Here is a 27,972-nt window from a genome sequence, read left to right as displayed (position 1 = left end):
GGAGGTAACGCGAGCGAGCACGCAGCGCCCCCGCGGCCCCCTCGGGCTGCACCTGCGACGGCGGCCCCTCTGCAGCCGACCGTCGTCCCGCGGGGCGAGAGCAGCAGGCCCGGGGGCGCGCGGGGAGCAGGTGGGGCTCGAGCCGCCCCGCCCCGGGAGCCCCGCCCCCCCCGCCTGCGATCGCGCCCTCGGGCCTCTCCCGGCGCCCTGGCGGCGGCGCGCGCGGCTCGGGGCTCGATTGGTGCTGCCTGGGCGCGGCGGGCGCCTGCGCAGTGGACCGGCCGTGCGCGCGCCGAGGCTGCGGGGCCCGCGGAGCGTGGTGGCGGCTGCTCGCCCCGGACGGCCGCGCCATGGCGGAGGAGGAGCTGGAGGCGCTGAGGAAGCAGAGGCTGGCGGAGCTGCAGGCGAAGCACGGGGTGAGCGCGCCCGCCGCCGCCGCCGCCCGTGGTGGAGCTCGGGCCTCCGGGCGCGGGGGCGTTGGGGCGGCCGGGCCGACCGCGTGCGGCCTCCCCGGGCCGCCCTGGCTCTCGGCCTCCCGGCGCCGACTCCCTTCCACCCGGGCCGTCTGCGGGCTGCGGGGGCCCTGGCCGGGCGCGAGCGGGGCGCGGCGGGGGCCGGGGAGCATCCTCGCTGACGGGGCGGAGGGTGCGGGGAGGAGCCTCCTCCCGGGGGAGAAGCGCCGCGGCGGGTGACGGCGGGGGGCGGGGCTGGGGAGGGGGCGGGGCCTCCGCGGTGAGGGGGCGGGGCTGGGGAGGGGGCGGGGCCTCCGCCGGGGGTCTGTAGCGGGGCGTGGGGGAGGGGCGCGGCCGGGGCGCTAGCACAGGGGACCCCCCCCCCGCCCGGCTGCTGCTAGATCGCGGGGTCCGACGCTTACCGAGACGCGGTAGTGAGTCGAAACCGTTCCCGCGGATTGCGGGGAGGCCCAGCTTTTCACGATCTCTTGAAAATTTGATGTCGGCCCCTGCGGGAGCCTAGAAAGTGTCAGAAACAAGAAAGTGGTTCCTAGTTGTTGTTGTTTTTCTTTTAAGTGAGATTCCTCGACTAAAAGATGTGTCTCTCCCCCTCCCCAGGATCCTGGTGATGCAGCCCAGCAGGAAGCAAAGCACAGGTAGGGGCTGCAGCTGTGAACTTTTTGAAGGGTGGTTTGCCCTTTTTTTTTTTTTTCAGTTATTTTGATAGGCATAGGAGTTTTGCAGGTTTTTCTGGGGTAGAGGTTTTTTATCGTTGTCGCCCCCCCCCCCATGATCAGGGTGTTTTCATGATTTGTTAAGTAAAGAAACGTGCATGTAAGGAACTCCGCATGCTCACCTTGTACTGCAATTGCTGATTGATGTTTGCTTCTCTGCTGCACTGTGATTAACCTTAAAATGAGTCTGATAATAGGACTGCCCCACGGGGCCGCGGGGAGGATTACACGGGCACCGGGCACCGCGCCTCACATTTATGCTCTACAGGCACTGACTGTTACCTTGTTCTTACCGCTCTTTTATTCCCGACACACGGCAGGGCAGCTCATGCATAGCAGACTTTTTGTGTGAAGACCCAGTTATCTGGGTTTTTTCTTCTTTCTAATTGTAATTTTTAAGAATACATAAAATTTTCATGACAATTTTTTCCCCTTTTTTTTATAACAATTTTTAAACAATATTTATTTATTCGTGAGATAGGCAGAGACACAGGCAGAGGGAGAAGCAGGCTCCATGCAGGGAGCCCGAAGCGGGACTCGATCCCAGGTCTCCAGGATCACACCCTGGGCTGAAGGCGGCGCTAAACTGCTGAGCCACCTGGGCTGCCCTTATAACAGTTTTTAACTTAAATAACTTTGTTATTTATATTCTCATTATTTAACAAATCTTTAGAACTTTTTCATCTTGCAGAACCTAAACTCTGTGAAACTCTGTACTTAATTAGGGAACACTACCACATGTTCCCCTCTTTCCATCGTGCTGCCATTTAACTCATTCATTCAGCAACAATATATATATTTTATATTTAAAGATGTATTTATTTATTTTAGAGGCTGAGTGCACATGTGAGTGAGGGGAGGGGCAGAGGGAGGGAGAGAGGGCCTGAGCAGATTCTCCTCTGGGCTCTGAGCCCAAGGCGGGGCTCAAGAAACCATGACCTGGAGACCAGGACCAGAGAGCCAGGACCAAGAGGCGGATGCTCAGCCACTGAGCCGCCGACGCGCCCCCCGTTCAGCAGATATTCATCGAGCACTAGGTCTGGGGCAAGCACTGTGCTGGATCTACAGAAATGGGCAAGGCAAAGAAGGTTCCATCCTTACATGGCTTGTTAGTGGTGCTAAGAAAATGCAACTACTACATGAATTTCATTGATTCTAAGGCGTACATTTTTTCGTATTTTAACACAGATTGGGATATGTCTCCTATGCATCACTCTTGTCCTGGATTCTTCCAGAGAAGATTTATTTTTGTTTCTGCCATCATCACTTGGGTACATTTCTAACCTGAGACCTTTTAAAGTTAAATTCTGTGCCTGAGATTCCACTTCCCCTCAAGCAGCCTAAATTGAGACAGCAAACCTGTAAGACTAAAGCTTGAAGTTCAAACTCTTAAGAGGAACTTTTTTCTTCCACTCAGGGCTGAGGCCGACGCCTCTGTCCTTCCTTGCTGTCCCTTTCTGAGCCGCTGGCATATTTTTTGTTGTACTGTGGACGTTACTCTGATGCCCCAGCTTTGAGTGAGGGTCTCCTGCTAGACTCAGCTGGGGTGTTTTTTATTTTTGTTTTGTTCTTAGAGGTACCTAAAACTATGGTGCATCTTACAACCGATGGCATCTTAGATTCAGTAAAATACAGTAACGGCTGTTCGTAGCAGGGTTGAAGTACTCAGGAGCAATAAGGAAATGGCCTGTGGAAATGGGCTGTAAGCCCTGTCCCTAGACCTTTTCAGGAGGGGGTGGTCAGGTGGTACAGCCAGCCCCAGCTCCTCTTCTGATTCAGCCAGGGGATCTGCTTTTGTCTGTGTTGTGTATTAAGTTCCCTAAAGGACTTCATTTGGGGGGAAATTTTTTTTGCTGCTTAAATAAAAGTCTGAAAACCACTGTCCTATGAATCTGAACTAGTTCCCGCTTGAATAGGTAGAAAGATGCAAGGATAGTTGCAGGGTTTTAATTTCACTCTCTGCCCACTTGAAAAGTGGAACCGAGAGTCCAAAACCTTGGGCTCAGCTTGAGTGGCTCAGCTCGCTAAGCGTCCAGCTTTTGGTTTTGGCTCAGGTCATGATCTCATGGGTTGTGAGATGAAGTCCCACGCTGGGCTCTGCGCTCACCAAGTCTGAAGATTCTCTTCTCTTCCTCTGCCCCTCACCGCACTTAGGCACGTGTTGTCATCGGCTCTCTCAAATAAATAAATCTTGAGAAGAAAAGAAACATAGGGCCTGGTTCTAGCTTGGCTATGATTACCTGTGTCCCTGTTACAGCTTCCCTAGGTCTCAGCTTCTTCAGTTCTAAAAGTACCACACAGATTAATCCTTTGGTCCTTTAATTGCCTGGAACCTTGGACTCTCCTCACTACAAATTTCTCGGACGTCTCACACACTGTGTACTGAATAAATGTTGGTAATGGTGGTTGAACTAAAACTCCCCCCTGAACGGTGAAGATGTAGGTCTAGTCTACACCCACCCACATAAAATGAAGCTGGCTTTTGAGGGCAGAGGTGGACTCTTCTTGCTGAATATGGTGCTGCCACCCACACAGTGCCCACTGTCGCACATTCCGTGCACACGGCAGGCTTCCTTCCGTCTCGGGAAACATGGGGAGAAGTTGTTTTCGTATGTCCGGTAGGAATGCTGACAGCATAGTTCTAATTTTGCTGACCTGTTTTTGTTGTAGGGAAGCAGAGATGAGGAACAGTATCTTAGCCCAAGTCCTGGATCAGTCGGCCCGGGCCCGTTGTAAGCATCTTGTTTCCTTTAAGTTGTTTCTATAACATTGACTTGAGTCAGTTGAATAGGCAGTGATCTATGAAACCATGCCTAAATTCTGGATTAAATATTGTTTAACCTAAAAACACGATGCAGATAATACTGCAGGAAATGTGAAGTTTATAAATCTAAATAAATATATTTAAATCATTATCAACAATACCAGGTCAGTTCTCTCTTACCAAGGAGATGATCTCCAAGTGCACATTAGGTAAGATTTACAAGAAACAACTCTTAAATCGAGTCAGCCACAAAATGTTGCTGGCCGTTGATGTGGGGGATGGAGACTTGGGGGGGGTTATTGTCTGTTTCAGTGTACATTCATAACTTTTCCTAATACCAAACCAATGAAGGAAAACGTAGTAAAACAACCCAATCAGGACGAACTAGGAATTTTGTATTGTAGCCTGAAGCACAGTGTAGAAGCATCATGAGGTGGATGATCACGATTCCGAATGTGTGGTATTAGAGAAACTGTGTTCCAGAGGGCAGTCGTTTAAAAAAAAAAAAAAAAAAAAATATTAAAGAGCATCTGGCTTAGAATCTGAGGACCCAGGTTTAACCTTGGCTCTGGCACAGCTGAACCTCAGTTTCCCCTCTGTAAGAGGGGTAATAGTACCATCTGCCCACCGCGTCTGTGAAGTGCTTTGGAAATGTCACTGCATAGTTTTAAGTCCTGTAAGTGCATTTAGTTTTGACTCCTTCTTTCTCTTTTTAGTAAGTAACTTAGCACTTGTAAAGCCTGAAAAAACTAAAGCAGTAGAGAATTACCTCATACAGATGGCAAGATACGGACAACTCAGTGGGAAGGTAAGCCTGGCCTGCCTTGAGGCGGTTCTACCTCTTACCTAACTTTATCAAACATCTTTACAAGGTCAGCTTCATTTTCTGGTTACAGAAATTCCTGGTGACTATTTCAGTGAGGCACTTAGACAGGAGGGAATCGTTGTATCTGCCATAAATCCTAAAAGATAACTGATTGCCTTTCCTAAAACCCTCTGCTGCTTCCCTCCCTGGTGTTGTGAGTGATGGGCGTGTAACCAGGGACCATTAGGGTCAGCATCCAATTGCTTCTGCACTGGAGGCAGGTTTGTCAGTGACACCGACTAACGTCCTGCCAACGATGGAAGTTAAGCTTGTTTTGCAAATGAGGAGGTGCTAAAATTTCTGGTTATTACGTGCGCTGCTGTGACGCCGTGATGCGCGTCTTCTGGTGAGCCTGACCTTCCTTCAAGATCCAGAGGAGCCCCACCTGCACCTGCTGCCTCCACAGCCTGCGGGAGTCATTCTGCCCTGAACCCCTTACGCTGAGCATGCACCGGAGACAAGACGACTGCTTCATCTTTTCTGAGTGACTTCTCCTGCACTTACGCTTCTCCGGGGCAGACCCTCTGTTACGGGTCCCTGTGCCTGACCCTTAACAGCGGTTGGTGTAGGTGGTTGTCCGCTGGTGGTGATGGAGGTGTTCTTAAACGACGGGAACCTTGGACTCTCCTGAGAAAGCTAATGTCGATGGGTACTTACCTTTCCTCAAGTGAGCCTCGCAGAGCGAAATTCTTGTGGAACAAACTGCTAGTTAGACCCTCCCATCTTGCCTTTCCTTCCCTCTTGACCTCTTCCCCCACATCCCAGAATGATTAAAACCATTGTCTCCTGAGATAAACTCTTAGTACTGTTTTTCTTTCTGGTTATCCTAGGTATCAGAACAAGGTTTAATAGAAATCCTTGAAAAAGTAAGCCAACAAACAGAAAAGAAAACCACAGTTAAAGTAAGTGTCCCCAAATGCTCGTGGCAAAAGAAAAAGATTGCTGTTTTAAGTGTTAAGTGTTAAATACACACCATATCAAAACATGTTTCAGCCCATAGACATTTCCATTTTGTGAAAGTTTGGGGAGAAAGTGCCGAGGGGATCTGTCGTTCCCCCTCCCCCGTAGACCTGAAACATTAAGCTGTTTTAAAGACCTGGTGTCTTGCTGTAGTAGGTAGAGCTTGTTGTTCTCAGAGTCTGAGTTACGCCTTATTAAACGTGTTATGACATTCACTTAATTTCCCTCCTCCAGTTCAACAGAAGAAAAGTCATGGACTCTGATGAAGAGGACGATTATTGAAATTTAAGATGTTTAGAGACTGGAACTTAATGGAACAGTTCTAAGACAGATAATACTGGGTAGAAGTGAAGATCTGATTGTTTACTTTGTTTATTGTCTAAATGCCTTTTAAAAAAAATAAACTTGTTATGCAAAATAAAATAACTCTTGGGCAGAGTTGTTTGTGTATCATAGCTGAATGAACAGAGATCTGCATTTTGAATTTTTTCTTTTCCTACCAAGTTCTAAAAAGTGTGGCAGCGTGAACCTCGTCCTTTGCAAGTGTGACCTTAGCCTTAGGAAGATGGCCTTCGCAGAAACTGAAGCGGCTTACTCTTCACTTAAGAAGAAAATAGCATCCAGTAATATTGTGGTAGTTAAAACCCATGGATTGAGAGGAATCAACTCTAATATCTAACATCTTTCCAAGGCCTAGGTTCTGAAACCAGGTAAACGATTTTTCTTCCTGAAGGTAGTACTTACGTTCAACCTAATTCTAAGAAAATTCTTAGCTTTGGTTTCATTTATAATCTGCTTTTCAAAGGCACTGAGACCAAATGATGTGACAAGTATCCCCCGTGGCCCAGGCAGCCCGTGTACCTAGAGTGATGCTTGCGTTGTAGGAGGTTACCAGGCTAACTGGGAGATACTGGTGGTGATACCTCAACGGTAACAAATGTGGGTGTAAGAGAAGTGCCTTCTAGGGATCAAGACCAGATGAGACAGTTGAGCAGTTAAGACATTTTGGTAGAAATATTCTGAGTTCTTCACAGATAAAAGCTGCAGGTAACTTAACTGTCATCTCTTCTGTTGGGCTCTCCACCCACTAGGTTTTAAAACTTGTGCGAGTAAATTGACCTGTCAGGTGAGCTGTTTGGTGTAACCTTCAAGAGGTTCCAGGCCAGGAGGAAGTCCGGAACATTCTGAGAGGTGAACAGGATTAGTAGCAGGAAAAGTGCTTTACAGTCCCCATCTGCTTTAGCTCACATACTGCTGATCTGTGTTTAAACTGTGTATTTGAGAGGTTACAGTTTTTTGAGACTTGAAATTGGAACCGCGGCCAACAAAGAAAGTCAAGTGTTGGGAGCATCTAGCATTCCTGAGTAAACAAATGAGTGGAATGGTTACATCAAATTTTTTTAAAAGGGACAAAATCAGTCAAACGTAAGTTTCGCTCGGGGATTTTAAAGAATCCCAGTTACAAGTGAACTTTGCTTTTGGTCTCATTTACATAAAAACCCTGGAGGGAGACTCAGCAAGTTTTGTTAACATGCTCCCTCCTACAGAATAACCACTGTCCTGATAGCAAATGCCTATATGAATGTGTTTAAATCGTCACACCCGTCCTTGTCCTCCAGAGACACTTGAGAATGGAAAGATAGAAGCTCTAGAAGGCGGAAAAGGGGGGTGGAGTACGTTTCGGCCTCGGAAATGAGGAGTGGTTATTCTGAGCTTCCTAATTTGACAATACTTTGAATTCAAAACATTCTTACACAGAAATTTGGGCATTACCAATTTGAGTTGTCAAGTTTAAAGTGGGAAAGCAATTGGAGAAAAGCATGTGTTTTTAAAAGAAATTGAGGTGGTCATTTCGGGTGGCTCACCCTTCTGATGACCACAGTAGCTCAAGAAGCAGCTTGTCCCCTAAAACTGTCTCATTCAAGGTATTTATGTCTCCAGGAGACCCTGGAAACTCGGATGACCCCACCAAGCAGGCCTCAACCGCAGCTCTGACAGTGCAAGCATCAGCCCCATTACCTTCTCTTGACCCTGTTTCCTCCTTTGACAATTTTACCAATCGGGGTAATTGTTAGAATCAACTAGGAGTAGACCTAAAAGTTTTCAAGATTATATTGTACTACCCCAAAAAATCAGGTGATACCAAATGTGTGTATTTGCAACTTGGCTGTGTTGATAAACTGCACAGGATACAGTTTCCTAATTAGGGTGACCGTGAACCACAACAACTGGCCGATACAGGCAGTTTTGTTTTAAAACTGGTGAAAAGGAGGAAAAATGAATCAGGACAAAGGAGTCTGCAAAGCAACCGTGCTTATTTCTGTTTGAGCTAAAAAGCTGTATTACATTCATTTTTGTTCTGATTTAAAAGCCTTCGCGATTGCACCTACTAGATTGTCAGGCCTAAGCAGGGGAATGGATAAGGGTCTGCTCTGAATGATGCAGTTTACATATTTAAGGGACATCTAGTAACTGAAATACACACATCCATCCAGTGGGGGGTGATCGTTCCATACGCCGAGCGCATGTTTGTAGCAGACAGGCTGAGAAACGCCCCCCCCCCCCAATCTCCAGAGCAAGACATTAAAAAAGTGCACCATGACACGCTCAAGAATCATAAAGTTTACTGTTTCTTTCCCATCATTTGGCACATATCCAAGGCACATTAGAAAATTAGAAATCATAAATTACTTTGTAGAAAAATAATCAGCCCCTCCCTTCTATACATACACAAGTATTTCCAAGAACATGCACAAAACCGTTTCCATATTACAAAGTTATTTGAAAAGGTAGGTACTCAGGACAAACCCATATCTGCGGCTGTAGACCAATTAGTAACATAAAAAAATAAGAGTATAATCTATAGAAATTTATAAAAAGGAATAAATGGCAATAAGTTCTAACTGAAAGTAACTCTGACCTGGTTTGTGCTGCAAGTTTTGAATCGGAATCAAAAGACTAAGAAAAGATGTGCCAAATCTCTCTAGTTCAGTAACCATCCATCAGGAGGGACATCTAAGGGAGGTTTTTAACGGACGGGGATGTCTCGAGAGACACTGATACAGGTGCACGTGTGCAGTGATCAAATATCTGTACTTACTCTGTTGGAAGAAAAGTCACACGCAACTTTCCCCACATACATAGCGTAGTAGAGGTCATAAATGTCCTTTTCACTAAAACGAACATCACAATGGCATGTAGGCATCTTTGGGTTCAAGTGCTGCTTTGCAAAGGAACGTTTCCCAGGTCCTCTTGTCCGTTCCCCCGTGTCGCTTTGGCCCGGCCTCCACAACCATGGCACCTCAACTGCTTCCCCGCAGTTTACCCCAGAAGGAGGAATTCTTTCAGCCTGTGGTTTGCTCACTTGTCCACCTCACGGAGGTTAGCACCTTTCGTTAGGAGGAGGTCACAATCTGGTGACGAAACCTCGCCGGTAGCCAGGGAACCCTACTGCTTCAGCAGAAACGTTCGCCCGCTCTCAGGGATCTGGACCCCACTGGAACTGGTGTGTGTTCCCTTCCCAGGGAACGCGTGAGCTTAGGAGAGGAAAGACATGGTGATCGTTTTCTTGGTTGCATTCTTTCCCTCGGCCACAGAAAAACTCAGGAACTTTCTGCTCTTCTTGCAAATCCAACAGAAAGCCCTTTTCTCGTTCTCAGCCATGTTCCCGCTGGGCCCCTCCTTGCCGAGGACCCACTTGGCAGCCGATGTAACAACTGCTATCACCGTTAAGACTGGGAAGCGATATCGGCCTCTGGGGATGTGCTTGGGTTGCCGGCGGAGCCTGGGCTCACGGATACGACTGGGTCCTCGACTGTGTGTCTGCGCAGCATCCGCCTGTTGGCAGGAACGCTTTGTTTCGGTCCAGGCCTCTCGGGCCGATTGCCGCCTCCTCTGTCAGCAGTCTCAGATCTGCTCTGGTCTGGCAGGTTGCTCTGTCTGCCTGTGACTGTTTGCCTCCCTGGCTGAAGAAACGGTACAATTCAAGCAGTTCATTTGCACTGCACTTTAAACAAGAAACCACACAAGCAAGAACAGTGCTCTTGGGTGCTTCCTGCCACCCAATGTGCCTGGTACTTTCTGGGCATAATTTTCAGCTGTGACATCCCCAGGGGGACAGTATGGGGTGTGCGTACGCCATGCGTCAGACACCACCTGTCTGCACATTTAATCTTTATGACTCGTAACAAGTGTGCACTAATCGCTGCCCCCGTTTACAGCTGAGGACACGGGATCGGCAAATGGAAGCAACCTGCCTGACGTCCCCATAGCTCAAGAGAAAAGCACTCGGTGGAACCCGAGCAGATTTCAAAGTTTGCGGGTTTCCCACGCAGCAACACATCTGTTAGCAAAGTCATGAAAGGTCACAAAGCAGATTGAAATTAGTCGTGTTAACAAACATCGCTTTAGTCCTCTACAAGATTTCGGACTTCGGTATAGCTGCTTCAGCGAGCCTATGCCACACAGGCTGTGAAGTCTGCTTCTCGTCAACCGTCATATATCACGAGGAGCAATAAGAAAAGTCCCATTTCTGAGAAGAGTCACCTAATAGTACAACAGAATGTAAAGCAAGCTTCTCTTTATCAGCGAGTGGGTAAACCGTGCTGTAGGAGGACGGCCACACGCGGACGTGTCCACAGGAGCAGCTCTAGGCCACATCTGGAGAATTGTCTGCCCATCTACATACGAACTCGGTTTCTTCCTGACATCAATGATTCTCACACTAGCGGCAGCTGAGCTATTTCGCCAGGTACACACACCGTGCCCCGCTGCCTCTCTCCACGCGTGCCCTTATTTCCCGTTTTCCCTTTCACTCTACGTTCTCAATGAAGGGAGTGTGTACTCTTGGCTGTCCCGCTAATGAACTCACCTTAATTGTTAGCTCTCGCAAAGAAGGGAAGCATGATATGAGAAATGAGTGCACCATGGATTTGTTTTGGAAAAAGCCAGGCTTTAAGAAATATGATGATGAGCCAGCGCTGAACAACTCACCTCATGCAGAGAGTCTTCAGTAAAATTAGGGACACTTCTATCTCTTGCCATAATCTCCCTTGAAGTCCTTCCCCTGAAACCCAAAACAAAGTAAAATCGGGGTCTGAAATAGTGGTGTGAAGCACCCGGCTGGCCACCAGGTGGCAGCATTTGGTGGCCGCAGACTTTTCTTTAACCCGACGGGGCGCACACGCGGCCTGCGTTGTAAGTAAAGTAGGATCAAAAGCACAGAAACCAGCTCAAATTTTATACTCACTTAAACTGACCACCTGAGGGGACAAAGTAAAACTGTCTGGTAAAAGGTTCATCTGGCAGGTCGTACATTTTTGAGTTCCCTGTAGACAGAAAAGGACAAACCTTTGAAAACTTCCAAAGTAGTCTAAGAATTGGTTTAAAGTCATAGCATAGGTGCAACCTTCCAATTTTCTTAGTTTAACAAAATTTAGAAAATTAAGCACTGCTGTTTGCTTAAAGAAACGTATCAGTAGCGATTTATTACCACGTGAAGCCCCATGGAAAGGAAAGACACGTCTTATTAATACACACGGATATTCTCCAGCGACAGGCAGCTGTGGTCAGACAACCTCAGGATTATCCAGAGACAGAAGTGGGTTTACTCACGTCACTGGACTACAAACAATATATTTTTTTAAGATTTTATGTATTTATTCATGAGAGACACACAGAGAAAGAGAGAAGCAGAGACACAGGCAGAAGGAGAAGCAGGCTCCACGCAGGGGTCTCCAGGATCACACCCTGGGCCGAAGGCGGCACTAAACCGCTGAGCCACCCAGGCTGCCCGACAAACAATATCTTTTAAAAAATAAAAATAAAAAGTAATAGAGGGACACCTGGCTGGCTCGGTCAGTGGTACAGCACATGACTCCTGATCTCAGGCTTGTGAGTTTGAAACCCACTGCTTACAAAAGAAAAAAAAAAATCTTAAAAAAAAAATTAAAACAGGAGCACTTGGGGCACTCAGTGGTTGAGCATCTGCCTTTGGCTCAGGACGTGATCTTGGAGTCTCGAGATCGAGTCCTGCATCGGGCTCCCCGCGGGAGTCTGCTTCTCCCTCGGCCTGTGTCTCTGCCTCTCTTTGTGTGTCTCTCATGAATGATTAATAAAATCTTTAAAAAATAAATAGAGCATGGGCCCTATCTAGACTATAACAAAAAACTTCAGCCCTATCCATGTCTGCCAACTACTCTTCTAATTACCAATAATCTCTATACACCTGCAAATAAAATTTTAAAAATGAATGAACAAATGAATGAATGAATGAATGAAAAACCTTTAAAGTTAGCAGGAAATGCTTAGAATAAAGCCTGGATCTGGGCCACGCAGCATGCAGGACCTCCCAGAGACTGCTCCTCCTCTGCAGTTGGCAGGGAGGCCGAGTGGCCACCTCACTCCCTTGGGAGGCATGACCCCCAGCAACCAGAAGACCAGGAGCAAAACAAGCTGCTGAGCTAGGCAGTAACGGACGGCTCTTCGGTGCCCGTCTCCCGCCCCAAGTCATGAGTATAATGACATTCTACGTTCACAATTCAATCAACACTCACAAATTTCCCAATAAGCCCACACTGAGAATCAGAATGTAACTTCGTACATTTTTTCCTGATCTTAACCGTCACGTACTCCTTCTGGTCTGTTTGGCCCATGTCGTCCACGGACGCCACACAGCTCGGTACCACCTGAAGTAATTCCATTATTTTTGAGTTCTACAATTTGAAAGGGAGAAGGTTAACAGTAATATTTTTCACTCTTAGCAGGTTATTGCCTGGTTTTGACCTGTCAGTCTTGGTGCCCCTGGGCAGAACGGCAGAGGAAGCTGCAGCCACAGGGCCTCGAGGGGAGGAGCAGCCCTGCCCCGGGGGCCCAGGATAACGGGATCTCTTATCGCAGTTACCATGAGGTCCCGAAGGCCCAGCACATAGTAAGTACTCAATAAAAAACACTCATCTATATCATCAGTTAAGAAAGTTGCTCAGGGAAGGTTTAAAATATTTCAATTCTGTGAAGAAATGTCACTGAATGGGGCGCCTGGGTTGGCTCAGTGGTTGAGCCTCTGCCTTTGGCTCAGGGTGTGATCCTGGAGTCCCAGGATCGAGTCCCACATCGGGCTCCCTGCATGGAGCCTGCTTCTACCCTCTGCCTAAGTTTCTGCCTCTCTCTCTGTGTCTCTCATGAATAAATAAAATCTTTTTAAAAAAATGTCACTGAAAAATAGTGTGATGAGCCTATGAGTACGTTGGGTTTATGGGGACTTTTACATGACACCAGTGTCCTTTAACGGCCTACTAGCTGTGTATCCAGAGTCGAAAATGAAAACACTCAATGTGAAAATGGGGACAGGAGACAGCTCGCTTCTCCCAGGAGAGGAAGCTTCTCCTCACCAGTTCTCTGTGCAACACCCACAGCACAGGAAGGAGGGGGGAACTGGTCATCCAATCCCCTTACACGGAGAATAACTCAGGGAGTCTTAGAACCACCAACCAACCAAATTTCTCCATTGTGCTAAGACCCCAGGTGCCCAGTGCAGGGAGGGTGAGCCCAGAACGCGGCCTCAGCTTGCTGCTTCCCCGTGAGCACCTGATGTCTCGTCCCTGGGCCAACCAGGGTGCCCACACCTGCAGTGACAGGGGGTGGGGGGCACCTCTATGCACCCCTTCAAAGGCGAGCCCTGAAAGACTGGCTCCTGGCTCCCCGGGCAGGCCAGCTCTGACCCAGGGACCAAGGACTGATATTTAGCCACACTGACAGACTCCAAGCGCAGCGATTCGAAGGTCGGCCATGGCTACGTCGGATGTGGTTTAACCACAAGGAATCCCTGAAGCGCCCACTCACCTGTTCAGCACAATCGATGGCGGTGCACTGCCGCTTGTTCACCACCTGAACTGATGCCCCATGAAGCAGAAGCAGCTCCACCACGAAGACGTGCTTTTCTATCACCGCCTCGTGCAGCGCTGTGTTACCCTTATTGTTACAGACGTTGATGGAGGCCCCGTGCTAGAAGGAGAAACCGTGTAATCAAAAGGAATGCCAGAGGGGCGCCTGGGTGGCTCAATCGGTTAAGCGTCCAACTCTTGATTTTGGCTCAGATCATGATCTCAGGGTGGTGAGATCGAGCCCGGTGTCAGGCTCTGTGCTGGGCATGGAGCCTGCTCTAGATTCTCTGTGTCCTTCTCCCTCTGTTCCTTCCTCCCCACCCCCGGCTAGCACATGCTGCTCCCTCTCTCTCTCAAAACAAAAGCAAAAACAAAAACAAAAGGAATGCCAGACAACAATGAGGACCCCACTACTGACGAGTATCAGCAGCTCCAGGGCTGGGGGGCCCTTACCTGTAACAGCAATGCCGCTACTTCGTGGTAGCCGTTGGAACAGGCATAAATGAGGGGTGTGTTTCCACTTATATCCTTTTTATTGGGTTTTGCTTTAGAATCCAATAGACACCTCACCACCTAGCCCAGAGAAGACAAATTTTCAACTTTAATTAAAGTTATAGAAGAAATTCTTTAACTTGACATCCTTACGACTTTCCCCTAAGTTTATTTGGGAGGCTCTTTAGACACGCCTGACTCAGGAGAACACAGCCAAGTGAAGCGGGGCGCAACAGACATTGTTGAGGGTCTCCTCCACCAGGCAACGTGCTAGTGCAATTTTTTTGTCCATGTCATCATGTGACCTGCCCTCTGGAGGGCTGGAATTATTACTCTAGTTCTACAGATGGGATAACTGATGTTTGAAGTGCTATGTGAGCTGTTACAAGAGAGATGGAAGACCTGATTTGGTTCCTTTTATTTTTTAAGGAAGCACCACACCCAACATGGTGTTTGAACTCACAACCCTGAGATCAAGTATCACATGATCTAACCAACTGAGCCAGCCAGGCACCCCTGGTTCTTGTGTTTTAAAAGCTTACGGTAGAGCTAGTGAGGGAAAAATTTTTTTAAGCTGGTAATTTTCAAAAAGAAATCTAGGACTTTGAAAAACTCCATCATTTCACAATTCTCTCTTGCACCCCCTCCATAGGGCCATTCTCTATAAAGTACTAAAGTGTCGGACAAAGGCCAAGGGCTTGGGGATGAAAGGTGCTAGGCTGTAGGTAGAGCCCTCGATGACCAACACCCAAGCACCATAGACAGCTCCTGCTGGGGTCAGAAACAGAATGATGCCCTCTGTGCTACGGAGAAGTGAATGGCCGTGAGGTGGGGGGCGGGGAAGGGAGGGGGAAGGCCCACCCCCAGAAGCTCCAGAGGTCTGTGTTCCGGTATAGAGCAGTTCTTCCATGTGCAGCACAGAATCTCACTGCTGGGAGGAAGGAAATGTGTCTGTCCTCTGGGCCAACACCCCCTCTGCCTCTGCAGCATTCCCACCAAGTACAGTTCTAACCCAAAGCCCTCTGCCCAGGAGACAGAACCCGTACCTGAAAGTGGCCCTTCTGGCAGGCCAGGTGGAGCGGGACAGCTTGGTTTACGTTTCTGGCACCAGCATTGGCACCGTGTTTCAACAGGAGGGGGATGAGGTCCGCCCGACCGTGCAGGGCAGCCACATGCAGCGGGGAGGTGCCATCCTGGTTGGTCACATTCACACCAAGCCCGCTGGCAGGAATCTTTGCCAGCTTCTAGCAAATGCAGAAGATGGAGACAGAAATGTCATTAGTATTTAAGACACTGGGCTGAAGGAATTAAAGCCATCTGTCCCCTGCAGCCCCTGTGCAAAATTTAGGGTCACGGTGGGACCTAGAATCGGGTTGCCCACAGGTGAATTCCTACAACTCGAGAAAGGTAAGGTATACCAAAGATTACGTGCACCTCCAAGAGCAAGCCCCCTGGAATGATGCCCTCTTTATGCCAAAGCAATTCAATGGGAAACAAAGTCTGCTCAACAAATGGTGTCCGAACAACAAGACATCCACATATGGAAAAACTGCACATCAACCCTTAGCTCACCGCACACAACAATTAAAAATTCATCACAGACCTAAACGTTGACAGCTGCAGCTATAAAGTTCTTGGAGTGAGTACACAAGAAAATCTTGGCAATGCTGTGATAAGTAAAGATTTCTTAGATGAGACACAGAAAAGCAAAAACCATAAAGGAACAGTTTGAAAAACTAGACTTAATGCAAATTTTATATGGTTATTCTTTGAAAGACACAATCAAGAAAACGAAAAGGCAAGTCACAGAGTGGGAGAGAGTGTGTGGCTACGTGGACCCAACAGAGGACATGTACCAACCAGAATTTAATAACAAGAGATTCTTATAACTCAATTAGACGATATGAATTTGTAAAAGAAGGCAAAAGATTTAGAAAGAAGAAAGATACATGTTTATATTGGGGAGATAGTCTGTGGATTCACAATGGTTTTAAAATCAGTCATGCCAACAGAAGAACAATCAGCAATTAAAAGGACGAATGAAACATTTATTAGCCATACAACTGAAAACAAACATTAAATCGCGATACTGAATCCCACATTTTGATAATAAAATTACTATGTCGGTGTCCTGGCCAGGGATGAAAACTTTGGTTATCCAGCTCACTTTCTGATGATTAAAAAGGTTCTCTTGGCAAAAAAAACATGCTAATTAAAAGGGTGAATTTTGCTGCTTGTAAATCGTACCCCACAAAATAAAGAACAAAGAGATGAAGAAGTAGGGAGTAAAGAAATTCAATGAAACCGCACACAGGTAGGAATGGCTAACATTGAACAGTCACAAGGATGTGGAGCAACTAGAACTCTCACACTGGTGGCAGGAATGGAAAATGGAGAATCACCCTGGAAAACTGGAAGCTTCTTATCAAGTGACACACACACTAACTGCACAATCCAGCACTTAATTACACCCCGAGGTATTTACCCAAGTAAACATACATTTATATAAAAATGTGTTTACAAATGCTCACACTAGCTTTCTTCACAAAATCCCAAACAGGAAAGTACTGAAATGTTCATCAACAGGTTATTAGATAAATTATGGTGTATTGAACAAAAGACAGCAATAAGAAGGAAGGGCGGGCGACCCGGCGTGGATCTCAAAACGTTCTGCCGAGGAAAGGAAGCCAGACTCAAAAGAGTATGTACTGTCTAGTTTCCATTCACATGAAGTTCTAGAAGATGCCAACAAGTCTGCAATGACAGAGAGCAGACCAGGGCTTGCCTGGGACGGGGAGGGACGAGGGGAGCAAGAACTTCAAAGCAGCCCAAGAAAACCCTCAGAAGCGATGGAGTGTTCTGGATCGGGGCTGTGGTGACGGCTTCATGGCTTTACACATCTGCAGAAACTCATCACACTGTACACTGCACACGGGGACACTTATTGGGTGCAAATTCTACGTCAGTAAGGGTTTGTTTCAAATATTTTATTGATTTATTAATGAGAGAGAGAGAGAGAGAGAGAGAGGCAGAGACACAGGCAGAGGGAGAAGCAGGCTCCATGCAGGGAGCCCGATGCAGGACTTGATCCCAGAACCCCAGGTCATGACCTGAGCCGAAGGCAGATGCTCAACCACTGAGCCCCTAGGCGTCCCTCAACAAGGGTTTTTAAAACAAACACCCTAGAGGTGCCCGGGTGGCTCAGGTAAGCGTCTGCCTTTGGCTCAGGGTATGATCCCAGGATCCTGGGAATCAAGTCCCTCAGCAGGGAGTCTGCCTCTCTCTCTGCATCTGCCTCTCTGTCTCTCTCTGTGTGTCTCTTTCTCTCGGTCTCTCTTGTGAATAAATAAATTCTTTAAAAACAAAACAAAATAAACACTCTAAACACACCAGTGAGCTAGAAGAAGGTGAGGCCAGGGGGTGGTTAGCTAAATCACAGATGTGAAGCAATTTCCACATAAATGTTTTTTTATGTCTTTTTGAGAAATTTCAAAACCAGAAAAAGAGGTTTTAAAAAAAAGCAGAGAGGGCAGCCTGGGTGGCTCAGCGGTTTAGCGCCTGCCTTTGGCCCAGGGTGTGATCCTGTAGTCCTGGGATCGTCCCACATCTGGCTCCCTGCATGGAGCCTGCTTCTCCCTCTGCCTGGGTCTCTGCCTCTCTCTCTGTGTCTCTCACGGATAAATAGATAAAATCTTAAAAAAAAAAAAGCAGAGAACTAAGATTTTATCCAATAAATCCAGCAGTTATTTTAACGTGTAATCCAGTTTCTTGTTACAATGAGTGAACCATGAGGTAGGAAAAAGCCGAGGACAATGATGAGAACAGTGACAGACACACTAACTGCCTCTGGCCAAACAACAGTCACTGCTGGGGCCCCAAGTCCAATCACTTCACATCGTATCCTTTGAAACATCACCTGCCTTTCTAATCCCTACACTTTTCATAGCAGTCTGCATAGGAGAAACCATTCTTTGGGCTGAGCCCACCCTGCAGCATGGGGACAGAACAAAAGTTGCACATCCCCAGTGTACACATGACCCTGGAGTGAGCTGAAAAGCTGCATGTGAATGAACGTTTTACTCATTTCAACATTACTGGGTTAGAATAACCCACAGTGAAGCTTGTTACAAGGCAGTATATTATCTTGTACAATGAATGATGACACCACTATACCTGTTTTGCAGACAAATTAATTTTCTCAGTATGGGACACACACATCGAGTAGTTAGCACACAAGGGCATACTACACTGCACGATGCCATCTACTATTTCTCGAAAGAAAATGAAATACTTAAGTATACACTTATGAAAACATGGACAGGATCTGTATGCTAAAAATCACAAAATGATGAAGACATTAAAAGACGGCCTAAATATTTGGAGAGATATACCATGTTCATGAAGGCTCAACTCAGTAAAGATGTCATTTCTCCCCCAGTTTGATCTATGATTTTAATGCAATTCCAACCGAAATCCTAACAAGATTTTTGGTAGACATAAACAAACTTATTCTAAAACGTATATGGAGGGATGCCTGCGTGGCTCAGCAGTTGAGTGTCTGCCTTCAGCTCAGGGTGTGATCCTGGAGTCCCGGGATTGAATCCCACATCAGGCTCCCTGCATGGAGCCTGCTTCTCCCTCCGCCTGTGTCTCTGCCTCTGTGTCTCGAATGAATGAATGAATGAATGAATGAATGAATCTTTTAAAAAATGTACAAGGAAAGGCACAGGCCATAAAATAACTAAAATTCTGGTAAAGAAGAGCAAGTTAAGAAGAATCACTCTGCCCCATCCAAAGGCTTCCTATAGCTACAGTAATCAAGACAGTGTGGGACTGGTGGAAGGACAGACACACAGATCCATGTGTGGGACAGAAGGCAGAACCTGGAGGGGGACCCACACCATACACTAGCAAATGAATAGGAACAGCAAATCAATGCAGGAAGGATGGTCCTTTCAACAGGGGGTGTGCAATAGGGAGACATCCACTGGCAAACAAAATGAACCCCAACCTAATCTCACAGCTCGTACAAGAACCAATGCAAGGTGATTTGACGGTTATCTAGGTAAAAGACAACCTACAGAACGGGAGAAGATATTTGCAAATGACGTATCAGATAAAGGACTAGTTTCCAAGATCTATAAAGAACTTATTAAACTCAACACCAAAGAAACAAACAATCCAATCATGAAATGGGCAAAAGACATGAACAGAAATCTCATAGAGGAAGACATGGACGTGGCCAACACGCACATGAGAAAATGCTCCACATCACTTGCCATCAGGGAAATACAAATCAAAACCACAATGAGATCCCACCTCACACCAGTGAGAATGGGGAAAATTAACAAGGCAGGAAACCACAAATGTTGGAGAGGATGTGTAGAAAGGGGAACCCTCTTGCACTGTCGGTGGGAATGTGAACTGGTGCAGCCACTCTGGAGAACTGTGTGGAGGTTCCTCAAAGAGTTAAAAATAGACCTGCCCTATGACCTAGCAAGTGCACTGTTGGGGATTTACCCCAAAGATTCAGATGCAGTGAAACGCCGGGACACCTGCACCCCGATGTTTACAGCAGCAATGTCCACAATAGCCAAACTGTGGAAGGAGCCTCGGTGTCCATCGAAAGATGATGGATAAAGAAGCTGTGGTCTATGTATACAATGGAATATTCCTCAGCCATTAGAAACGACAAATACCCACCATTTGCTTCAACGTGGATGGACCTGGAGGGTATTATGCTGAGTGAAAATAAGTCAATCGGAGAAGGACAAACAGTGTATGTTCTCATTCATTTGGGAATATAAATAATAGTGAAAGGGAATAGAAGGGAAGGGAGAAGAAATGTGTGGGAAATATCAGAAAGGGAGACAGAACGTAAAGACTCCTAACTCTGGGAAACGAACTAGGGGTGGTGGAAGGGGAGGAGGGCGGGGGGTTGGGGTGACTGGGTGATGGGCACTGAGGGGGCACTTGACAGGATGAGCACTGGGTGTTATTCTGTATGTTGGCAAATTGAACACCAATAAAAAATAAATTTATTAAAAAAAAAAAAAAAGAACCAACGCAGGGGTTGGAGGGTGGCAGGGAGACAGGTGTGTGGGGGAAGGGCAGCATGAGTGGTTCTTGCCGTGGTGAGGGAGCTGGTCGGTACCTCCAGCACAGCAGTGGGTGCACCAAGCTATGCCTGTGATAAAAGTAAGCACCTGTGCAGGCACATGTGGGCACAAGGAAAACCAAAGAAATGTGGATAAGACGTATGGATTGTTTCTGTGTCAGTATCCCGACTGGGATACCATCCTGTGGCCTGGCGACCCCTTACCACCAGGGGAGCCTGGGTAGAGGAAGTGGGACCCTCTGCGTTTGGGGGAAGGGTCCCCCCGCAGAAGGCGTAGCAACGTGAGCAAAGAGAGTGGCCAGTGGATCCCGCAGCAGCTTCCGCAGAGGCCTGGCAGGTGTGTGGACACCCTCACGCACAAACGCTCGCCTGTGACCCACGGGCCCAGGGAGCGGCTGCAATGTGGATGGAGCATGGGTGCGGGTTGCACCCAGAGCCGCTCTAGTCCCAGCTTCTCTCCCGAGCTGAACGACTCCCCATCCCCTCCTCTTGGGGAGACAGCAATGGGCAGCCGCTCAGTAACACGCTGGCTGAGAAGCAGGCGGCCTTCCTGGGGGGAGAGCCCTCTGCCTCCCGCCCCGCCCCTGGCTGCACCGACAGGAGCCGACCAAACCTTCTGAGCTGGAGCACATCTTGGACACTGGCACAGGGGGTGACAGAAGTCGACATCACCCACAGCAGTGGCGTCCTCCAATTCATCCAGGTCCTCCTCGGTCCACTCCAAAAGGTAACGCACCTGGGGTCGCGCAGGAAGGAGAAAGGAGAACATAAAACTCCTTCATCCTGTACGAGCTGCAGCAGGTGCCCCACACGCACCTGCTCCCAGGCCAGGACCCAGCTTCCCAACCCCCGCTCAGCCCTCCTCCGGGTGACACACAGACCTCAGCGACCTTTCTAGAGCCTGGGATGGACACTCGTTCTTCAGAGCGGTGCTGTGCTCACCCTCGTCCTGGGGCAAGCAGCGGCCACCTCGGCCGTATAACCTGGCTGCACACCTTCGACAGCCCGGGCAAGGCCACGCTCGGGGACCAAACAAGGTGGCTGCGGCCACACGACCAGGCAGTGGTGCCAGAACCGCCCCGCAGGCTGCCTGATGCCACCCGGGAGGGACGGGGGACTGTGTAACACCACCCGGGAGGGACGGTGGACTGTTCGACGCCACCCGGGAGAGCACGAGAGAGTGCCTGATGCCACCCAGGAGGGACGGGGGATTATTCGACGCCACCCGGGAGAGCACAAGGGGAGTGCCTGATGCCACCTGGGAGGGACGAGGGACTGCCAAAAGGTCCCATGTATGTTCCAGTGAAAACTAGTCTCTGGGACATCAAATTTGAACATGGGAAACCGTATTAACACGTTTCCAGGCCTGCTGGAGAGCACGGAGGCGGCCAGCGTGTGCGTGCAGGGAGGGGCAGGGCTTCCATGGAGCCGCCGTTGCCCCGACCCCCTCTCCTCCAGGTCCCTTCTGCATCCTGACAGCAGACACCCCTCAGGCTGGAACGGACAGGGCCGGGGACCAAGAACTGGGGGGAGCAGAGGGGCAGGTGCCCGGGGCAGGGATCGGTTTGGGTGGTGACCCCGGGGCGCTGGGCAGTCTGCTGCTGCTCACCCCGTGTGAACGGCCTCAGCCCTCACCCAGGCACAGAAGGAAGAGCCGGTGTGTCAGGACACGGGGACAGTCCCAGTCCCTGCCCTGCACAGGCTCCACCGTGGCTCAGCCAGCGGCACGCAGGGAGCAGCCCCATCACACTCCGCAAGCTCATTCTGACGTCAGGGCCTGAAGAATTCGCACTCTGCTCCCCCCAAAGGCCGCCGGGGTCCCCGGGGGCCAGTCTCATGAGAGGACAGGTACAGATGCGGACCCCACGTCCTGCCCCCGGAGGGACCACGTGTCAGCCGCTGCACTGACCGTGGCCTCCGGATAAAAGCTGGCACGTCAGTGACCACGGTCAGATCGTGAGCATCCCGAGCTGGTTATACAAGGACCCCAGTAACTTCTATGCGCCCCCTCATGCTGGACCATCAGCGACAGGCGTCCCTGAACCACAGAGCACTGCCAAGCTCTCGTCAGAGGACTGACTGCCAGCCCCTCGCCCCACAGGCACCCAATTTCCTCCTCCTCCCAGACTGGAGACGGAGCGAGAGCCTTTCAGGAAGCTGAGGGCAGGCGGGGGCAGTGGCCCAGGGAATCCACGAAGGCCGTCTCCACTCTCCAGTGGCCTCCTCGGATCATCCCTGTCACCTGCAGCGGGGGCTGGGACGGTCACCTCCCCTCACCAACCCAGAGCAGCCACCTCGTCAGGACCCCCAACTGGGACTCCTCGGAGTCCCAAGCCTCAGACCTCGGCCCCCCGCCCAGACACCACAGCAATGTCCACGGGGCCACAACGGTGCCTCTGGGCTCTGGCCACCCCCGGCCCCAGCCCCGACCCCAGCCCCCCGACCCTAGCCCCAGCCTGCCACCCTCCTCTCCACCAGCCCTGCCTGTGCATCGTGCTCGCAGCCAGCACCTGGGCTGAGCGCACACTCTGTGCCCCGCACTCGGCAGGCCTGGCCAACACCACACCCCCTCGTGGACAGGAACGTGGGAAAGGCTCCCTGCGTAGCTGTTTATGTCCGCCTGCCCCTACGTGACTGCCACGTAGTCGCTACATGCCGCCCTCCCGTGCGAGGTGAACAGAACACAGCTCCTGACTGAGCTGGAGACAAGAAACACAGGCTCAGCTCTTTTCAACCAAGAGGAAGCGTTTTTAGACGCGCTTCCAAAAACTCACCATTTCTAGATCCCCGTCAGCAACCGCTCTTAAAAGTTTTTCTACCTTAAAGGAAAAAGAATGTTAAGAAACGACTTCAATAATAGAGCAATAACAGAAATAACAGCATCCGACCACCCAGAAGCTCTCCTCGGCGTCTCTCCAGCCACCCCTGGGATCGCCTGGCCAGGCCGTGGAGGCCGTCCAGGAGAGTCCTAGCGTGCACCGAACCCAGTACCACCCACGGTCCATGAAACCAAACCTGGCCACTGCGAACAAAGTACAAGTGCCGGCTAGGGGGCCGGCCGCCCTGTGGAACCACAGCTCAGCCCCCATCATCCCACAGCGGAGGGCGCGCCACGGGGCACATTCCTCCCAGGAACGATGCCAGGGCTCTCCCAGACTTTGGAACGTGTCTCTCGGCCTACTTTGCTGTGCTTTTGCATCAGGCTAAGCTTATGGGGCCCTCCCAGAGTGGGTCACTGGCCTCCGCGGATACTCCCCACCCACAGGGAAGCACGCAGAGGAGCCGTGGCACGTCCGTGGGAGGGTCTGCTCTGTGCGCTGACGCTGGACAAGCTCTCAGACGACTTAGATGGAGGGAAAAAACCCCAACAGGCTGTAAATCACGTTACAGGACACGACATGTCGGTATGAAGTCAGGAATGACCCGTCAGGTGGACGGGGATGCTTACGGGGCAGGACGTGCGGGCAGATACTGTAGTTTATAGATGATCTTAAATCTGTGGGCCTACGGGTGACCTTACTTAGACTTGTCCTGGAAGACGCCGTCCTCTCTCCCTCCGTCACTCCCTCACACGCACACCCAGTATCCCCAAAGTCAAGAGCTGCTCCAGGAGCCGACCACGCAGGCAGCAGGGTGACAAATACTGGCGGGGTCCCCTCCGGGCTGCGGCGCCCTCCCACCTGGGCGCCTCACCTCTCTGTAGTCCTTCTTGGGCTCCTCCTGTCTGGAGCTTGCCAACACGGAGGAGAAGCTGGAGGTGGAGGAGGCCTGGCTGATGGAATCCGCGGGGCGCTGAGGGGGCTGCACGGGGACCTGTGGCCAGGGGCCCGACAGGGAAGGGCCTCGTGAGGGCCAGAGAGCAGGCCCGGTCTCAGAGAGGACCCCCGAGGCCAGCCCTGCCCACTCACCTCTGAAGACTTCCGCCTCCTTTCCAAGGGCAGGTGATGGGCTTCCATTATTGACAGAATCTGGGACGAGAAGGGGGCGTGAGAGATCCCGAACGAGGTAAGTTACCCAAGTAGTGTCCCCCGCGCCCGGCTACTGCCCCTCTCCTCAGGAGGTCACGCAGCCCCACTGTGCCCTTGGAGAGGCCGAGAAACCGCGGCCCCACCAGGCGGGGCTCCCCCAGGGTCACCCTCCCTGGGGTGAGCAGCAGGGACTTAAACCTCCGGAACCTGCTGCTGCAGATCTCAGGTCGCGTTCTCATGACACACACGGCCTACAACCGCACTCGGGACACATAAAGAGGGCGGGAGGAGACCTGGGGAGGTGAGGGGCGCGTCCGTGGCGTGGGTGACGGGGCCGGTCTCACACGTGTCTACTTGCCTCTCCAGCCTGAGCTGTACACGTTAAACAAGTTCAGCTTTTTGTGTGTCAACCATACCTCAATAAAGTGCTTAAAAAGCAAAAACTGTTCTCCTAGAAGGTGATGTTCTCACGTTCGTAGGAACTGTTCTCCTACGAACGCCCTGAAAGAACCCCGTGGGAGAGATGGAAGCTGTGAAAGCAGCCGGTCAAACGTCACGAGGCGGAAAGCAGAGCCTGTGCCAAGGGAAAGGGCTGGCGACCTGCGGCGAGGCGGCCACCGAAGCGCCCTGTCGCTCCCCACCCGCCCACGGCTGAGCTCCTTCACCGCACGCTGCCAGACTCCGAGCGTTTCCCAGAACTACCAGCGGGAAAGGACTGGTTCGTTCACAGGTCATGTGCGAAGAAACTGAACCCAGCGATGCTCAGAACCGGCCTTATAGGATAAGGCGTTTAGGAGCCAAGGAGGAAGAAACAGGAAGGCAGAGCTCAGACACCTGCTGCCTCCACGGCCCGGGCCGTGTCCCTGCGTCTCTCAGCCACAGCCGCTGTCCTGTCACCCTCTGCTCACAATCCGTCTGCTCACAATCCCGCAGCACTCGGAGGCCGGGGAAAACTCTGCTGGGAGCAGCTCTTTGAACATGACTGAGAACAACTGCCAGTTAAGTTGGAAATCATATAAATAAGTAAAATCCATTAACAAGCAGGTCCCAAACGCAGCAGACAGGGTGCAGGCCAAGTTCGGTCCTGAGGCACTAATGCAGTTTGCACGGCCAAGACCTCATCTCTGGACATTGATTTTTTTTTTTTTTTTTTTGAATCAAATTGCTGCTCCGAAATGAAAAAAGCTACCTTTGAGTTTAGTGCACAGTTGAGGGGTGTTTCTTTCAGCCTGTTCTGGATCTCGGTGGACGCTCCGTTTTGCAGTAACGTCTCTATGATGCCTTGGTAGCCCCACCGTGCAGCTATGTGCAGTGGGGTGTCTCCTTTCTCGTTACCGATATCCAGTCTGCACGACTGCACGTCATAGTAGACCAGAGCCTTCACACACTGCAAAGAAAATGGGGAATACCACCATTAAGTCACACGCCAGGCCTCACGCAATGTCTGTGGACCCCCACAGCCACAGTCCATGCCCTGCTTCCATCCACAGTCCAGTCACCAAGCAAACGTGTAGGAAGAGAGAGACCTCAAGGTCACCTCAGCAGGACACATCACTTTTTTGAAAGAACCCAACAGCCAGTAAGAAAAGGCTGAACAAACTGGGACACACCCACGTGCAGAATGGGGTGGCCGCAGCAGGCGGGAAACCGTTGTCCCCTGAAAGGTCCACTGCAAGCTTGGCCCCCGACTTGAAATGTTCCTCAGGAGCTCGGATTTGAGGACACGGTGTCTACATCTTACACTGCTGGTGGGTATGCACGCTGGCGCAGCCACACGGGAAAACACTATGGAGGCTCCTCACCAAGTTGAAACCAGAGCCACCCTACAACCCAGCAATTGCAGTACTAGGTATCTGCCCCAAAGAGACAACTACAGAGATCCGAAGGGGCACCTGCACCCCAGTGTTCACAGCAGCCACGTCCACAACAGCCAAACTGTGCAAAGAGCCCAGATGTCCATCGGCACGTGAAGGGATAACGAAGATGTGGTATAAATATACCATGGAGTATTACTCAGCCATCAAAAAAAAAGAAATCTTGCCATTTGCAACAATGTGGATGGAACTGGAGGGTGTTATGCTAAGTGAAACAAGTCAATCAGAGAAAGAATCACCATGTGATCTCACTCACATGCGGAATTTAAGAAACAAAACAGAGGAGCACAGGGGAAGAGGAAAAAGTAAAACAAGACGAAATCAGAAAGGGAGACAAACCATAAGACTCTTAACTCTAGGGAACAAACGGAGGGTCGCTGGACGGGAGGGGGTGGGGGGCTAACTGGGTGATGAGCGTTAAGGAGGCACGTGGTGTAATGAGCCCTGGGTGTTATGTGCAACTGAGGAACCACCGACCTCTTCATCTGAAACTAATGATTAATTGAATTTAAATTTCAAGAATGGTTCAACATTAAATCAATCGATCAATCAACTGTGGGACGATGTGGTTTCTGCGGAACACCTGCTTTCCTTCTAGGACTCTGGAATTTGGGTATGTGCCAGGCACAGGGTATTTAGGGGACGAGCTTCCCACAAACATCTTGGGCCCTGAGTCCCTCCAGAGCTCTCCTGGTGGACAAGCCTCCGGATCTGTTGTCATAACTCCCTGCTGGATGAACTAAGGATGTACGCTCCCTGGGGAGGGGACGCTTTGAAGCTCGCACCTGGTTTCCTCCAGACTCCATCCGTGCACCTTTCCTCAACTTGGTGTCTGTGCTTTGTGTCCTTCGGCTACAATCGGTCATAGCCGGGTGACCATACGCTGAGTCCTATCAGTCGTCCCAGCAAAGCACTGAGCCAAGGGGTGGTCTTAGGGACACAACACACAACAGATCACTGTGTGGTGACTACAGTTCGGGCGGGGGCTACACTCCCTGGCCTCCAGGGTGTCCAGGATGTGGTGTTAAGAAGGTAAGTTGCAGGAAGATGAGTAGAGTAATAATATGCCACACGTTTATAAGAAGGTACCAGTGGGGAAAACTGAATAAAGGGTACAAGGGGTCTCTTTCTGTTAAGCCTTACAACTGCAGGTGAACCTACAATTGTTTCAAAATAAGTATTCCGCTTAAAAAAAAAAAAGGTGGGTAGGGTACGATCTCATCTTTCCACATCAATCACACAGAGAAGATGCAGAGAGAGCCCTTACGACAAAGTAACACAGACACGCAGTTCAACGTGAGGTAGAAACGGAAATGGTACAATTGTCGCTGTTGCTACAAAAACGTAAAATCTAAAAACTGAGTATGAACAAAGGTAAGAACCAGATGGCAGCAGGGATGAACGAAAATGACTTTAATTTCAGGATATGCTAACGGGCAATCAGAGTTTAGGTATCTGTTATTTCAGGAGAGCATCTGCAATAAATTTAAGATTTTTTTAATTAAAAAGAAACGACGCACCAAATGTTCCAGTCACCATGAAAAGAAAGCACACTGGGAGGGCAATCAGAAAGGCCTGTGTCTCCACGACTGAGAAAGAGGAAGATGAGGCACCCTGGGAATGGGGACAGGGACAGGGACAGGGATGGGGATGGGAAGCACCACTTACGTCTTCGTGCCCGTAGGCGCAGGCCAGGTGGAGAGGTGTGTTGCCGTTGTTGTCTTGCACCTCGGGGCTGGCTTTGTAGTGCAGCAGCAGCAGCTGTGGTGAGGAGGGGACAGGTGAGCGGATGTGCACCCCCGGGAGGGTGCAGGGGGGAGGGGGGGAGGGCACAGGGGGAGAGCGCAGAAGAGGGCTCAGCGGGG

The 27,972-nt window shown here is 50.0% G+C and overlaps 2 protein-coding genes across 5 annotated transcripts in view; one reads left to right on the top strand and one right to left on the bottom strand.

The window, feature by feature from the left end:
* The first annotated feature begins 259 nt into the window (after positions 1-259).
* On the top strand, positions 260-6,198 carry PDCD5 (programmed cell death 5). 2 transcript variants are annotated; one of them, XM_041746594.1, is made up of 6 exons: positions 261-416; positions 1,071-1,108; positions 3,857-3,918; positions 4,667-4,758; positions 5,646-5,717; positions 6,010-6,198. In XM_041746594.1, exons 1-6 carry the CDS (start codon positions 351-353, stop codon positions 6,055-6,057), a joined length of 378 nt encoding a protein of 125 aa, XP_041602528.1. In that variant the 5' UTR covers positions 261-350; the 3' UTR covers positions 6,058-6,198. The 2 variants fall into 2 exon arrangements, with proteins under 2 accessions (XP_041602529.1, XP_041602528.1); XM_041746595.1 differs by lacking the exons at positions 5,646-5,717; positions 6,010-6,198 and adding an exon at positions 4,847-5,022 and having other exon boundaries at positions 260-416.
* A 2,186-nt stretch (positions 6,199-8,384) lies between these two features.
* Positions 8,385-27,972, bottom strand: part of ANKRD27 (ankyrin repeat domain 27) — a 52,450-nt gene continuing 32,862 nt past the window's right edge. For all 3 annotated transcript variants that reach the window (XM_041744254.1, XM_041744256.1, XM_041744255.1), the window contains 13 exons: positions 27,776-27,868; positions 25,423-25,620; positions 24,174-24,233; positions 23,959-24,078; positions 23,040-23,084; positions 20,879-21,001; positions 15,194-15,391; positions 14,109-14,228; positions 13,615-13,776; positions 12,377-12,488; positions 11,024-11,102; positions 10,768-10,840; positions 8,385-9,740 (listed from right to left, as the gene is read on the bottom strand). In XM_041744254.1, coding sequence (XP_041600188.1) covers positions 9,504-9,740; positions 10,768-10,840; positions 11,024-11,102; positions 12,377-12,488; positions 13,615-13,776; positions 14,109-14,228; positions 15,194-15,391; positions 20,879-21,001; positions 23,040-23,084; positions 23,959-24,078; positions 24,174-24,233; positions 25,423-25,620; positions 27,776-27,868 — 1,620 coding nt within the window. In that variant the 3' untranslated portion in view covers positions 8,385-9,503. The remainder of the gene's footprint in view (positions 9,741-10,767; positions 10,841-11,023; positions 11,103-12,376; positions 12,489-13,614; positions 13,777-14,108; positions 14,229-15,193; positions 15,392-20,878; positions 21,002-23,039; positions 23,085-23,958; positions 24,079-24,173; positions 24,234-25,422; positions 25,621-27,775; positions 27,869-27,972) is intronic.

Source organism: Vulpes lagopus, chromosome 2, assembly GCF_018345385.1.
Source record: "Vulpes lagopus strain Blue_001 chromosome 2, ASM1834538v1, whole genome shotgun sequence".
NCBI classification, from domain to species: Eukaryota; Metazoa; Chordata; class Mammalia; order Carnivora; family Canidae; genus Vulpes; species Vulpes lagopus.
The sequence above is the reverse complement of the archived record's forward strand: the minus strand, read 5'-3'. Positions and strand labels throughout refer to the sequence as shown.

Coding starts and splice junctions, on each gene's coding strand:
- PDCD5 (XM_041746594.1), top strand. CDS start 351: ATGGCGGAGGAGGAGCTGGAGGCGCTGAGGAAGCAGAGGCTGGCGGAG. Junction 1,109..3,856: donor CAGCAGGAAGCAAAGCACAG/GTAGGGGCTGCA, acceptor TTTTTGTTGTAG/GGAAGCAGAGATGAGGAACA. Junction 4,759..5,645: donor ACGGACAACTCAGTGGGAAG/GTAAGCCTGGCC, acceptor TGGTTATCCTAG/GTATCAGAACAAGGTTTAAT.